The sequence below is a fragment of the Filicampus tigris genome, chromosome 8 (genome assembly GCF_054856515.1).
Source record: "Filicampus tigris isolate MCC_2025a chromosome 8, RoL_Ftig_1.0, whole genome shotgun sequence".
Taxonomy (NCBI): domain Eukaryota; kingdom Metazoa; phylum Chordata; class Actinopteri; order Syngnathiformes; family Syngnathidae; genus Filicampus; species Filicampus tigris.
Genome location: NC_141224.1, coordinates 1,768,378 through 1,780,646, shown reverse-complemented (window position 1 = coordinate 1,780,646; position 12,269 = coordinate 1,768,378). Strand labels below are relative to the sequence as shown.

Genomic DNA, 12,269 nt, shown 5'->3' with positions numbered 1-12,269 from the left:
AACAAAACATTTCGGTACTAATTCAACTCCTTTCCTAAAGTAACAGGAACAATTCCTGCCATGCCAGCGAGAGGCAGGTGGTGGCAAAGTCATCGTATTCTATTTCAATTGCAGGACTGAACTTAATACATAAGTCTACGTAAGTATAGTCAAGTTTTTGTACTTGGATACTTTCCACCACTGCCGAAGACGAACCTTGTGATTTGGATGTTTATTTGGAGACACTTTGTAGCCCACACGCCTAATCATGGCATTAAATGTGCTCTGATTTCTGCATATCTCCGTTAATCCATCCGACTGGGAACAAATGGCTTGGATCCTTCACGCTCTACTGACCCAATGAAAGACAACTTCTCCATTTCGTCTTGGGGCATTTACATAATGAGCTATGTAAGCGAGAAAAAAAAAAAAAAAAAAAAAACGACACCCTTGTTGCTCTTTCTACATGTGGGGAATAACAGGATGTGTGCTCCTGGTAGCATGACTCACGCCAACCACAGGAAAGCAGAAAGGAAGTGTCTCCACCTTGTTTAACTCCAAGGTTGTGACAGGGTGAAGGTGACCTGGGGCAAAATAAAAATGAGAACGACTTCAGTGAACTGTGTTTGTAGCGTGACGCTTGGCGAGTGGCCGCGTTTGCTTGCTCATTGGTCACACCCTACTTTTGAGTCTGTGTGCTGTCATGTTATGTGGTTATTGAATTGGTTATTAAATTCAAGGTTAATATGACCGCAAACTTTAAACAGTTGATCTTGGAATAAAGTCATTCCTGTCTCGTTTCTAGGTAGTTGTATAGCTACATAGGCGTACTGAATATAGCTAGGTAGATGTATAGTTAGGTAGCTTGATGTGTAGCAATGCAGATGGATGCAGAGCTAAGTACTTACTACCTAGTAGGTAGATGTATAGTTAGGTTGATTATGCAAAGGTAGATGTATAGCTAAATAGCTATACGTAGATGAAGCTCCTTAGATTATGTATAGAACTGTACAGAGGTGGGCATTCTGTCAGAGTGACGGCTCGGTCCGTCAGTGATCGTTTTTCTCACGTTTTTTGGTGGGACCAATCGACTGACGATTACAATTCAGTTTGTCATGAAAAATGACAGACTTGACGAATGACTTTGAGGTACCTCGGCAGCTGACGGACTAGCAAACTGGAGCAACGCGCCCCGGCTCTGGGTATTTGACCGATAACACAACACGCACAATGTAAGGTTGTTACTCGAGTCCGCTCAATGATCAAATGTGCACTGACTGCTTTTTTTCAGGAGTGTTTTGAGGAAGTTATGTAACCGCAAAGTAAAAGCTACAGGCAGGTCTGGTCACATGATCTTTAGCTTTCACTTCCTGTCAGCTTCCCCAGGATGACACGCGGGAACCTGTCACTCAACAGAAACAGAACATTTTTTGAGCCATCCTTTCTACATGGGCTCATGGACTGAAAGAAAATAAGTAGCATTTATCATTTATTTAGCACTTCAATGAAAATATTGTCATCCGATAGATATGAACACATTTCAAATGATGAAAACCTATTTATTAAAATTCCATGAATTTTCATTGTGACTAACATCTCAACTACAATTATTTTTGTTTGAATGTACAAATGATGAACATGTTCCAAAATGATGTGAAACATTTACAGTGGCTATTACATAAATAGCAACTTTCTGTAATATATAAACAAATGTGACGTTGCAAGTGAATAGTCCGCTCCTCAATCAGTCAATCACCTTCTCGAACTTTCCGACCAGTCGGTCCCTTTCTCCGTATGCGCGTCAACGTCATGAGTCGCTTTTGATGAACTTGCTCTGCAAGAAAATTCTGGGAACGCAAAGTCCTTCTTTCTTGTTGACCGTCTCCCTCTGGACGTACTCGTTGGCGACGCAGTGGAAGCCCGCCTCCGAGAAGAGCGCCGCCAGGAAGTCTGGAAACACACAGACGCAGTGCATGCTGGGATAAGTCTGGCGTTGATTGTTGGCGTATCCACTCTACAGGACAAAGACGCAAACCGTGGAAGACGCCAATCAAGAAGACGATGACATCACATGCATGTTGAGGGGCTGCAAAACATTGAAATGGTTTTCAGTGTATTTTTGTCTGTGTTTTGCTGAATATTTTAAATTTTTATTTTAGTATTGTTATAATTTGTTAGTAATATTTTAGAATATTTTTCTTTATCTACTATTTCCCAATATTTTGGGACTTTTTTTCTCCCAGTGTTTCATTTTTATGTTTTTTTTCTGATAGTTTTATTTTTTTAGTTTTAGTTTTGTAATTTTCAGGATATGTCGGATTTTTAATCCTTTTTAAAAAATGTTTTTGTAGGTATTTACCTTTTTTCTCTGATACTTCTTTTTCCCCAAGTATTTTATTCCGAATATTTTTGCATTTTTCTAGTTTTTCCTTTAAACCCATGTCTTATATTTTAGTATAAATTTCAATTTTTTTTAATCAAAAAATATTGTTGTGCTTGTATCCTATTATTTTGGTACTTTTTGGCTAATTTTGTTCTTCCTACTATTTTATATTTTAATCCGATTATTTCTGTCTTTTTAAAAAAAAAAAAAAAAAACAACGAATATTTTTGTATTTACATTTTATTAACATTAAACAGTTAACAGTAAATTTTTGTTAAAAAAAATGGCTAATGTTTACGTATAAACATTTAATTTTTGTGTTTTATATTTGTATTCAAATTGATTTATTTATTTCACATTTTCCTATTTTTCATCTAACATTTGGAGCTATGACAACTTTTTCCTTTTTTGTGAGAATGTATTTTTTTTAACTTCTAATGTAATTTTTTTTTGTAATGTAGTTTTTTTCTCTCTAAGATTTGTCAATTTTTTTCCTAAATATTTGATCATTATTGCTTAGTCTCTTGTTACAGTGTGCAAGTGCACCTAATGGTTTGACTCACTATGATGACATGAAACTCTTGACTATAGTGCGTGCGTGCGAATGTTGTGAACAAGTCGGCACCTTTGGAGAAGAAGTAGGATCTGGTTCCATCCTGTCGCACGTAGAAGTTGTCTGCCAGCTTGCTGCTGGCTTTGAACCTCATCATGGCGTGATCGTGCACGCCATAATCTCGGAAGAGAACGATACCTCCAGTTTTCAGCACCTTCGAGGAGAACACGGAAGTGACACTTTGCTCATCACATAAAGTGAACTGCAACTACATTGCGGTTCACTGTTCACACACACCACTATATCAGGGATTTTTAAGCAAGCATTTTTTTGTATTTTGACAATATACAGGCAAGTCTAAATTAAGTCTTTGGGTGTAGTACCACGTTGTGCCACAACAACTCTCATCAAATTAATGTTATACCATCTCTAAAATGACACCCATTTCTTATCAGCGAGCAAGTCAGAACAGGCATTAATGAATACATAAAAAGTGTTATAATAAAGTTGTGTACGTGGGAGTCAAATATTTTTCATATGATCTCTCTACATTGCAGATTTTCAGCTATCGCTAACTCTCTGGAGCTGCGACAATAAACGGGGGTTGTATTCAAAATGGCCATGGCCGCAATTGTGCTCCTACTCTGTGGATGTTGCGCACAGCCAGCGTCATCTTGTCAGGATGGATGGCGGACAGCACGAAGATGAGCGTGACTGCGTCCACGCTGCCCTCGGGAACATTGTCCCGCAGGTCGTCGCGGGTGAGGTCGCACTGGAAGACGGCGCAGCGCTCGGGATGGCACAGAGGATTCTTCTGTCGGCGAAAACGACAAATGCACGCCATTTCTGCTCTGCTCTTTGCAAAAACAAGGGTGTGCAGGCTTTTTATCCTGTAAAAGCAAGTAGCGCTGGCTCACTTTGACAAAGTCAACCGCTCTGGGCGAGAAATCGCAGGCGTAGACAAAGATGTTGCACTCTTCCTCCAGCAGAGGGAAGATGCAATTGCCCACGCCGCATCCCGCCTCCAGCAGGACTAATCTCTGCGACTCAGACTGCAAAACAAACACCATAAAAAAAAAACAAGAACTCATTTACATATTTAGTAGTGTCATTTGAAATTGTTTGAGAAGCTGCTGGACTTCAAGGTGCAGCTGAACTTCTTTTAATAGCCAGTTTGAGGGTTTAAGTGCACACTAAGGACCAAATTGACAGAGGAACAACAACTTACTATGCCATCAATTGCCAAGCTACCAATAAACATGGCAGATATGGCTTATACGATTACTCAGTTTGTGAAAACAACTTTCTTGTGGTATATCATTTTTATAATGCAGCCCACACTAAACTGAGGCCTCAAGATCTCAGCTTTATTATCTTATCAAAACTGATCACAGGACATTCGATTGTTTTGAGTTAGAAACAAGAAAAAAAGTGCCCGTCTTTAATATGTCAGAACTTCCTTAATTCTTAACATATTGACAAACCTTAAACACCGTTTTGTTCCTTCATTCCAGCACTTTCCGGTGACATTGTGCTTGCATAGGGGAAAAAATATTTAAATTTTGTAACGTATCTTACATTCACACTGCTGGGAAAAAAATGCACTTGTCAAAGTAGTTTTAATGCAATAATACACTTACATGTACTTTTGTATTTCAGTTCAGACGGAATGTTACTACGATGCTACCGTTACATTCTGCTCCCTACTAGTATTTGCTTGCGCGACTCAGTTGCTTTGGTTTGTCAGACTCTTGTCACATTACTGTTTTTAAAATTCAGATTTATTGATTGTGGCTTTATTTGCCTTACTTTATTAATTTATCTCACTTGTCTGCATGTCTTGAGCTCGTCGAACTCTCTGCTGGTCCAGTGTCTGTCCTTGAAGAAATTGGTGGTGTTCCTTTTGTAAAACAAGTCCCAGTTCTTCTGTGCTTCCCTCTCCAGCTTCATCTGCTTGAAGGCGGAAACCAAATTCTGCTCTCCTACAATCTTTTCCTCCTGGCGCAAGACTTCCCGTTTGTTGACTTCATCCTTCACGCTGCCTTCGGCGTTTTTATCACGAAATGTGACGCTAACAGCAGAGGGGGAAGTTTCATTCTTCGGCGCAGCCATGTTGCATTAAAAGCTTCCCATCGATTATACAGTATGCTATACTGCAGACATTTTCTTGTAAATAGCTACGCCGAGACAAGAAACTTCGCATAAATTCAGTTCTACAAATGTTGAAATATGCTTTTTCTTTTTGCACTCAGCCTCATGTTGTCCGTCGGTTCACATCATCCGTGTAGAAATAGTTCCGGGAGTCACAAATTCACGGTACCTTTTTTTTTTTTTTTTTTACATTAATTTGCATTAGGATGGACCGTCGTGAGCAACACCATGTGTTTTTTTTAAACTTATACGTCGAGTTCACTGTATTTAAAAAGCGGAATATGGCCGACCCTGAACCACTTCTAATTAATCAGAGTGCATTTCTTCTCCGTGGACCTCAAACGGTAACACTTGAATACATTGTTTTCTGACGACCTACAAACACGCGTTCATTTGTCAGCTTTCATGTGAAACGTTGACACCTAAACTCTTTATCACGACGCGCACAAAACTACTTTTTGGGCAATGAGAACATTTAAGTTATAATAAACTCAATACTCAATAAACCCCTAATAAACAATTTAGACAAAGTATACGGAACATATAGAAAATTAAAATATAGAAATGGCAAACAACTTCAACAAATTCACAAAAGACGCCTGTTAGGTTACAAACGGGTATTTATATATATATATAAAAAAAAAAAACGTTGTGATGGTCCCGGTGGAGCATCTGGTAACGACGTCACATGACACGTCTCGTCTAAACACGTCATCAGGTTCTTTAAAACCACAGATAACTGAATCATGATGTTTTATCGTCTTTTTATAAATGCAGATTTGGTTCCACCAGCAGCTGTTTTGTATGCAAATATAGTCAAGTTGAAATATATATACACTTGGCGTACATCGGTCGGATAACGTCGTGAGTATAGCGGTTGATACTGAAGGAAAAAAAAAAAAAAAAAAAAAAACGACATTCGAGGTCTTCACTGACGTTTCTAGGTGGGGAAAACAGCATAATTATCCAGCAACAGATTCGTCTACAAATTTAGATATTTCGCATATTTTATCAGAAATTTTAAGGTGTTTATGTGGCTTTCGCGGTCCTTTACGACGTCTTCAAAATAATACATGGTGACATCTAGTGATTAAAAATTATAAAACGTAAACTAAAAAATACAAAAATATTACAGAAAATACCCACAAATAGACAAGACACAAGCTAAAACACAAGCATACAAATATTGGACGCACTTTTTTTTCTGAAATATATTTTATACAATGTGTGTATGCATGTAAAAAATACTAAAAATATTTGACCCCCCCCAAAAAAACATTGTACAAACTACATAAATATTGGTCAAGAATACTAAAATATTAGAAAAAAAGCTAATTTTACACAAATACCAAAAATGGGCATTTACCTATGTAAGATACATCCACACAAATACAGTATTCAATAAACATTTGACAAAAATACATAATTCGATAAAAATTAACTACAGTAAACCAAATAACGCCACGTGACAATACAAAATATGTACATTAATAAAGAAATGAAGATAATTTACAGTATTTCAATAAAGCCATTTTGTTAACTTATTTTGACAATTTTGACGAAAGGCGGAAGTATCGTAGTGACGCAAGAGATGTTTTGCTAACTGTTAGCCTTGCGGCTAACGTTGTCGCAGCTGACTCAATGTTCGAAAAAAGTCGCTTATTTTACGAGCTTTTGTTCGTTTTTGTGTGAACAATTTGTGATGAACGTTTGAACGTTCGGCTCCTGTGACGACTAGAAAGGGAGAAGATGAACGGAAGTACGAACCCGTTGTTGGACAAAGAAGAACATGTTTTGAAGCTCGGGGAAAGCTTCGAGAAAAGGCCCAAGTCCTCCTTTCATACAATTAGATGTGAGTCAACAACCACGTCTTACAATACATGCTCATTTCATCACACTCATTCAAAGATGACAACATGATCTGACATGAATAAGAATGGAACACAATCTGAATTGTTGATTAAAAACAGTTGGACAGTATTCAGTTGTTATAGGGAAACATTTGCATCATAATTTGTCTAAGTGGCCATTTGCTTACTTTGTCTTATACTGTTGAGAAAATATTAAAATACTGTTTTAGGAGGAGAATACATTCATTCATTCATTCATTCATTATCCATACCGCTTATCCTCACAAGGGTCGCGGGCGTGCTGGAGCCTATCTCAGTTGTCTTCGGGCAGTAGGCGGGGGACACCCCGAATTGGTTGCCAGCCAATCGCAGGGCACACAGAGACAAACATCCGCACTCACAATCACACCTAGGGGCAATTTAGACTTTCCAATCAACTTACCATGCATGTTTTTGGAATGTGGGAGGAAACCGGAGTACCCGGAGGAAACCCACGCAGGCACGGGGAGAACATGCAAACTCCACACAGGGAGGCCGGAGCCGGGATCGAACCCACGACCTCTGAACTGTGGGGCGGACTAGCTAACCAGTCGATCACCGTGTCGCCAGGAGAATACACAACCGTTAAAAAAAATCTTGCTTGAGAAAAAAAAATACAAGTCTTAGGAACAAAAAATTATATAGAAAAACTAGAATCTTGCTATAGAGGATACTACAACATCAGTGGAAAAAAATAAACAAATAAAACATAGAAAATAATGAAATACTGCTCTTATTCTATAACAAAGATATTTACCAACTTTAAAAATAGTAAAGGATATTTGATAAAAATACAAATTCAGGGGAAAAGTATGACAAAGTAAGAAAATACAAATTAAACGTGAATACAAAAATAGATTGGAAAAGTATAGATGAAAATAGACGTAAATCCAGAAATAAGGGAACATGTATTAAAAACCGTTTCAGACAGAGGCAAAATGTAAAAAAAAAGAAAAGAAAAATACCATTGTATAAGATAAGACTATTAGGCAAATTGAAAAATATTAAGATGAGAAATAGACATTTAAGACAGCATACATATATTTGGGGGGATTAGAAAATTGGGGGAAAAAGGCTTGCTTGAAAAGTACAAGCAAGTAAAAAGTATCAAATTATGCAAATATGGAAATAGTATAAAAAAAAAGCAAAAATACAAAAATAATAATAAATTGGAAAAATACTAAAGTTACACATTGACAAAATACATACAGCAGTACCAAAACACTACAAAGAAAAGTACAACATTAGACAAAAACCCCAATAAACGAAATCAAAATATAAAGGGCTATCAAAACAGCAGAGCCGACCTTTCTGTCACGTAATTACTCATTTTATATTTGTTTGAAAAGATGATTTCAAACCGGCGTCCATCGACACCAGCTGCGAAGGGGAGCTGCACGTGGGCAAAGGAGACGAAGTCACCATCACGCTGCCTCACATTCCGGTACAACTCCTCACACCCGCGTGCTTTTGTAGTCGCTCGGAAAGTGTGCTGAGAGTTTTGTTGTGGTCGCCGTCATTAGGGCTCCACGCCACCCATGACGGTGTTCAAAGGCAACAAGCGGCAGTATCAGAAGGACTGCGTGCTCATCATAAATCACGACACGGGCGGCTTCGTCCTGGAGAAACTCAGCAGCAGCATCCAGGTCAAGAAAACCAGGTGAGTGCGCCGCTGTCTGAATTTAGAGTTATGTGCCTTCAGTGCTAGGTTCAAGTTTTACAATAGCCGTTAGCCCATTTATTGCATTATGTTAGCACAACAACAAACGTCTCGTATCCCACTCCTCGTGAAGATGATGTTGGGTCAGCAAAAGATGACGCCCTTGGCGTGTTTGCTCAGGGCCGAGGGCAGCAGTAAGATCCAAGCTCGCATCGAGCAACAGGCGGTACGGACCACCCAGGCGGGACCTCAGTTCCGGGCCCCCACTAAACCGGGTGCCGCCGCCAAGACATCACCGTCGCCCTCCAAGGACGACCCCTCGCCCGAGCCGCAGCTGGACGACATCAAGAGAGGTATAGGCGGCCACGCTGGAGCACAAGTCCAGGACGCTTCAGTCACGTGACTTGACTGACAAATTGAGGCCCTTTGTCCTTTGCAAAATACATGATGACCAAAAGTGCTGCGTCATTAGTTTTTTCTTTCCCGCAGAGCTGCGAGCCGAAGTGGACGTGATCGAGCAGATGAGCAGCAGCGGCAGCAGCTCGTCCGGCTCGGCCTGCGCATCGCCCGACCCGGGCGACAGCAGCGATGACGGCGGAGGAGGAGGCGGCGCCGGCGAGCGAGACCGTACGACAGGCCCCGCCCCCTCTTCGCCCCCCGCTCGACACGCCCTCGCCAACGGGGGCGCCGAGCGGCAGCCGCCCGCCAACCACCAGCTCATCAACACACTCAGTGAGTGCCCAAGTGGCAATAATCGGCAGCAGATTTTTAGCATTAAAACTGAATGTGCAATTATTGGAACAAATATTTGCCCATTCGACTGATAGCTATGAAAATGTTTCGAGCATTTTTTCCCCTTTTCCCCCTTATGACGACGGAAACAGGAAGCGATCTTCAGCTCAGCGAGTCGGGCAGTGACAGCGACGACGACTGATCCGGACGGATGGACCGACCGACCACACTCACCTACGCCGGCTTGACTGTACCTTTTCTTTTTTTTCCGGGTCCCCCACGCATGCAGGAACATAAAGTGTATTTTTTTTCAGATGTCAATATTTAATTTTGTACAAGAGAGAGACTTTATACATGGAAGATTCTATATGAGATTGGGATTTATTTTCAATACATGTATTCTTGTTTTTAGAGCTAGATCCTAGTCAGGCTTTTAATTAAAAACATTTTAAAAAGGGAAAACAAGGTTTTTGTTAATGGTGTTTCATGACACTTTAAAGTCCAAAAGTGTTAATAACTGTTTATTCAAATGAATTTCCTGAAACGCAGTCTAAAACCGAGAAAACCTAGTCTATAAACGACTTTAATAAAGCTTTATTTATTTTTTTAAACCTAGTCAAAACAAGTTGGGGGAAAAAACAACCACAACAAGTCACAAATGAACATAAAAACAGTTAAAAACAACAAACCAACTCAATTAAATAAAAAATAAACACCTGCCATGATTGGCGGCGCAGCAGTCCAGTGAATTATTAAATTTGATCAATTAGTAGTGTGTTAAATGGAATTCAAAATTTTCAATTACTTTAGGAATTTGAAGCGTCAAAAGAAAATCAGCTACAAAGTAGCTCATTTTAATAAAAGTCTGACATGACTAAATTAGCTCCAGGAGAATTTGTTATTTCAATCTAATTAAAAAAATATTTCGTATTTTTGGCCTCAGGAGAGTGCAACAAAAAAAAAAAAAAAACAGTCAATGGCAAGATTTAATTAGTGTGGACATTTGGGAATATAGCAAGCGTATATGCTAAAAATTGACAACGATTTTTCGCTTCAGATGAGACAGCTGCAAAAAGGTCATTTTTTTAAATAACAGACACTGACATTAAATTGGATCTATTACAGTATTAACGGGAATTTAACATGTTTGTATGATAAAGAAAAACATTCACGGTTCTTTATTGGTGCCCTGTCATCTTATTATTTGTGTGTTGGTTCTCACCCTCAAGTATTTTTGGTATTTTTATTCCAGTGGTGATTTTGTACAAAATGGCAGCTGAGAGAAAACTAGTGTTGACACTTTGGCACCGCTGCTCGTTTTTGTTGTATTACTTAGTTTGTTCAAATAAAACTGGTGCAAAGAATGTTTATTGCGGGCCTGTGATTGAATTGTGCGTACTGGTAGATTAAGAAGAATAAATGCTCCAACGACATAATTTACGAGGATTTATTCAATATCCGGTGCACTAGTAGAATGACTTTGTAGTTATTTCCCACTACTGTATAAAATGAAGACAGTTGGGCATACTAGCAATAGTATAACTACTGCATGTTCTAAGTGAGGCAAAACTGAACTCATTCATTCATTCATTCATTCATTCATTCGGGCATGAAATGACATTGACACCCGCATGCTACCAGTGAAGCGCACTGGTAATGCAGTACAGTTGCCAACTAGGCCTACAGCTCATTTCGCCAAGCTGTCTTAAGAAGGAGAACAAAGAGTCGGAAACCTTATCATGGATACCAAGGATATCGAATAAATTCTCCAACGGTTTTTCATAAAGAATTTGATTTCCTTGTTAACTAGCTTAAGAGTCATATACTAGTAAGTTAGTGACCCGGAGATGTCAACTAGTGCAGTTTTAGTGGTATCCAGGAGGCTACCAAGTGTAGTCTTTCCTTCCTAACTAATAAAGCTAAAAAATACCCACATTGAATAGTTTGACTTACTTTTTGGATGACTTCATTTTGTTTCCGCGGGTTCTTTCAGCAGCATTTAGGTGTATGCATAATATACTGTACATGTATGATTGCTTGTGCCCTGTATGCATTCGTCACAATCAAAATACTGATTTAAAAACAAAACAGCTGTCATAAATCTAACAAACTAAACCACACGCAGTTGACAAACGTTTGTCGACCAAATATATTCCTCTCTCAAGCGCACCTGTCCCAAAAACATGAGCAGTGAGCGCGTTCTTCTTTCGATTAATGGCGGATTGCAAGCAATTTACAGGTGCATACCGCCACCTACTGCACAAGAATGTGTAGCACCCATGTCTGGTTGACATACTGTAGATGCCAACCCCGGCCGAGTTGTACTGAATCATTAAAAGTTGTAATTTGCCCGTACATACCTGTATATTTTTTTACACATCACACATTATTTTCGAATGGCTGCTGTCAGGTGATCAGAAATCAGCTTAAAAAAAGTAAATACGATTTTGCGGGTATTGTGCCAGATGTGAAAAATTACACCGAAAGCGTATCACTTGACAGGTATGCGTTGATGACATTGTTGGAAGCAGAACTTAAACCATACACCCATAAAAAAAAAAAAAAAAAAACACTAAACAAAATAAAATTCTTCGTGGTTGGTGTCTTCGGAGAAAAAATAAACACGTGCACCTATTTATTTATACAACTAGTGTTATATATGTAAATAAACATCTTTGGTGGCTCTTTGGCGACATCTTGGGTCTAAAAATGGATTTCGAATAAATGCTAAAACAGCTTTCGCCAAGGCCTTGAGCATGTATTCAATATTCAGCACTAGTACCACAACTATAAGCACGAGTACCACGGCTGTATTAGCTAGCTAGTGACGTCTTTTCCGACTACACTACTGCATGACATTTGTGCAGACTAGGACAGCTTTGACAAACTATTAGGACAACTACATAACTAGTGAGGAAAAAC

At 39.1% G+C, this 12,269-nt stretch overlaps 2 protein-coding genes across 4 annotated transcripts; one reads left to right on the top strand and one right to left on the bottom strand.

The window, feature by feature from the left end:
- Window positions 1-1,455: 1,455 nt before the first annotated feature.
- Window positions 1,456-5,678, bottom strand: mettl6 (methyltransferase 6, methylcytidine). 2 transcript variants are annotated; one of them, XM_086039409.1, is made up of 6 exons: window positions 4,743-5,678; window positions 3,833-3,967; window positions 3,559-3,729; window positions 2,988-3,129; window positions 2,015-2,065; window positions 1,456-1,929 (listed from the first exon to the last, which is right to left on the bottom strand). In XM_086039409.1, exons 1-6 carry the CDS (start codon window positions 5,025-5,027, stop codon window positions 1,787-1,789), a joined length of 927 nt encoding a protein of 308 aa, XP_085895535.1. In that variant the 5' UTR covers window positions 5,028-5,678; the 3' UTR covers window positions 1,456-1,786. The 2 variants fall into 2 exon arrangements, with proteins under 2 accessions (XP_085895535.1, XP_085895536.1); XM_086039410.1 differs by lacking the exon at window positions 2,015-2,065 and having other exon boundaries at window positions 4,743-5,668.
- Window positions 5,259-10,715, top strand: eaf1 (ELL associated factor 1). Of its 2 annotated transcripts, XM_086039413.1 has the most exons (7): window positions 5,259-5,410; window positions 6,805-6,918; window positions 8,305-8,399; window positions 8,479-8,615; window positions 8,796-8,968; window positions 9,105-9,347; window positions 9,500-10,715. In XM_086039413.1, exons 2-7 carry the CDS (start codon window positions 6,816-6,818, stop codon window positions 9,547-9,549), a joined length of 801 nt encoding a protein of 266 aa, XP_085895539.1. In that variant the 5' UTR covers window positions 5,259-5,410; window positions 6,805-6,815; the 3' UTR covers window positions 9,550-10,715. The 2 variants fall into 2 exon arrangements, with proteins under 2 accessions (XP_085895539.1, XP_085895538.1); XM_086039412.1 differs by lacking the exon at window positions 5,259-5,410 and having other exon boundaries at window positions 6,640-6,918.
- The last annotated feature ends 1,554 nt before the right edge of the window (window positions 10,716-12,269 follow it).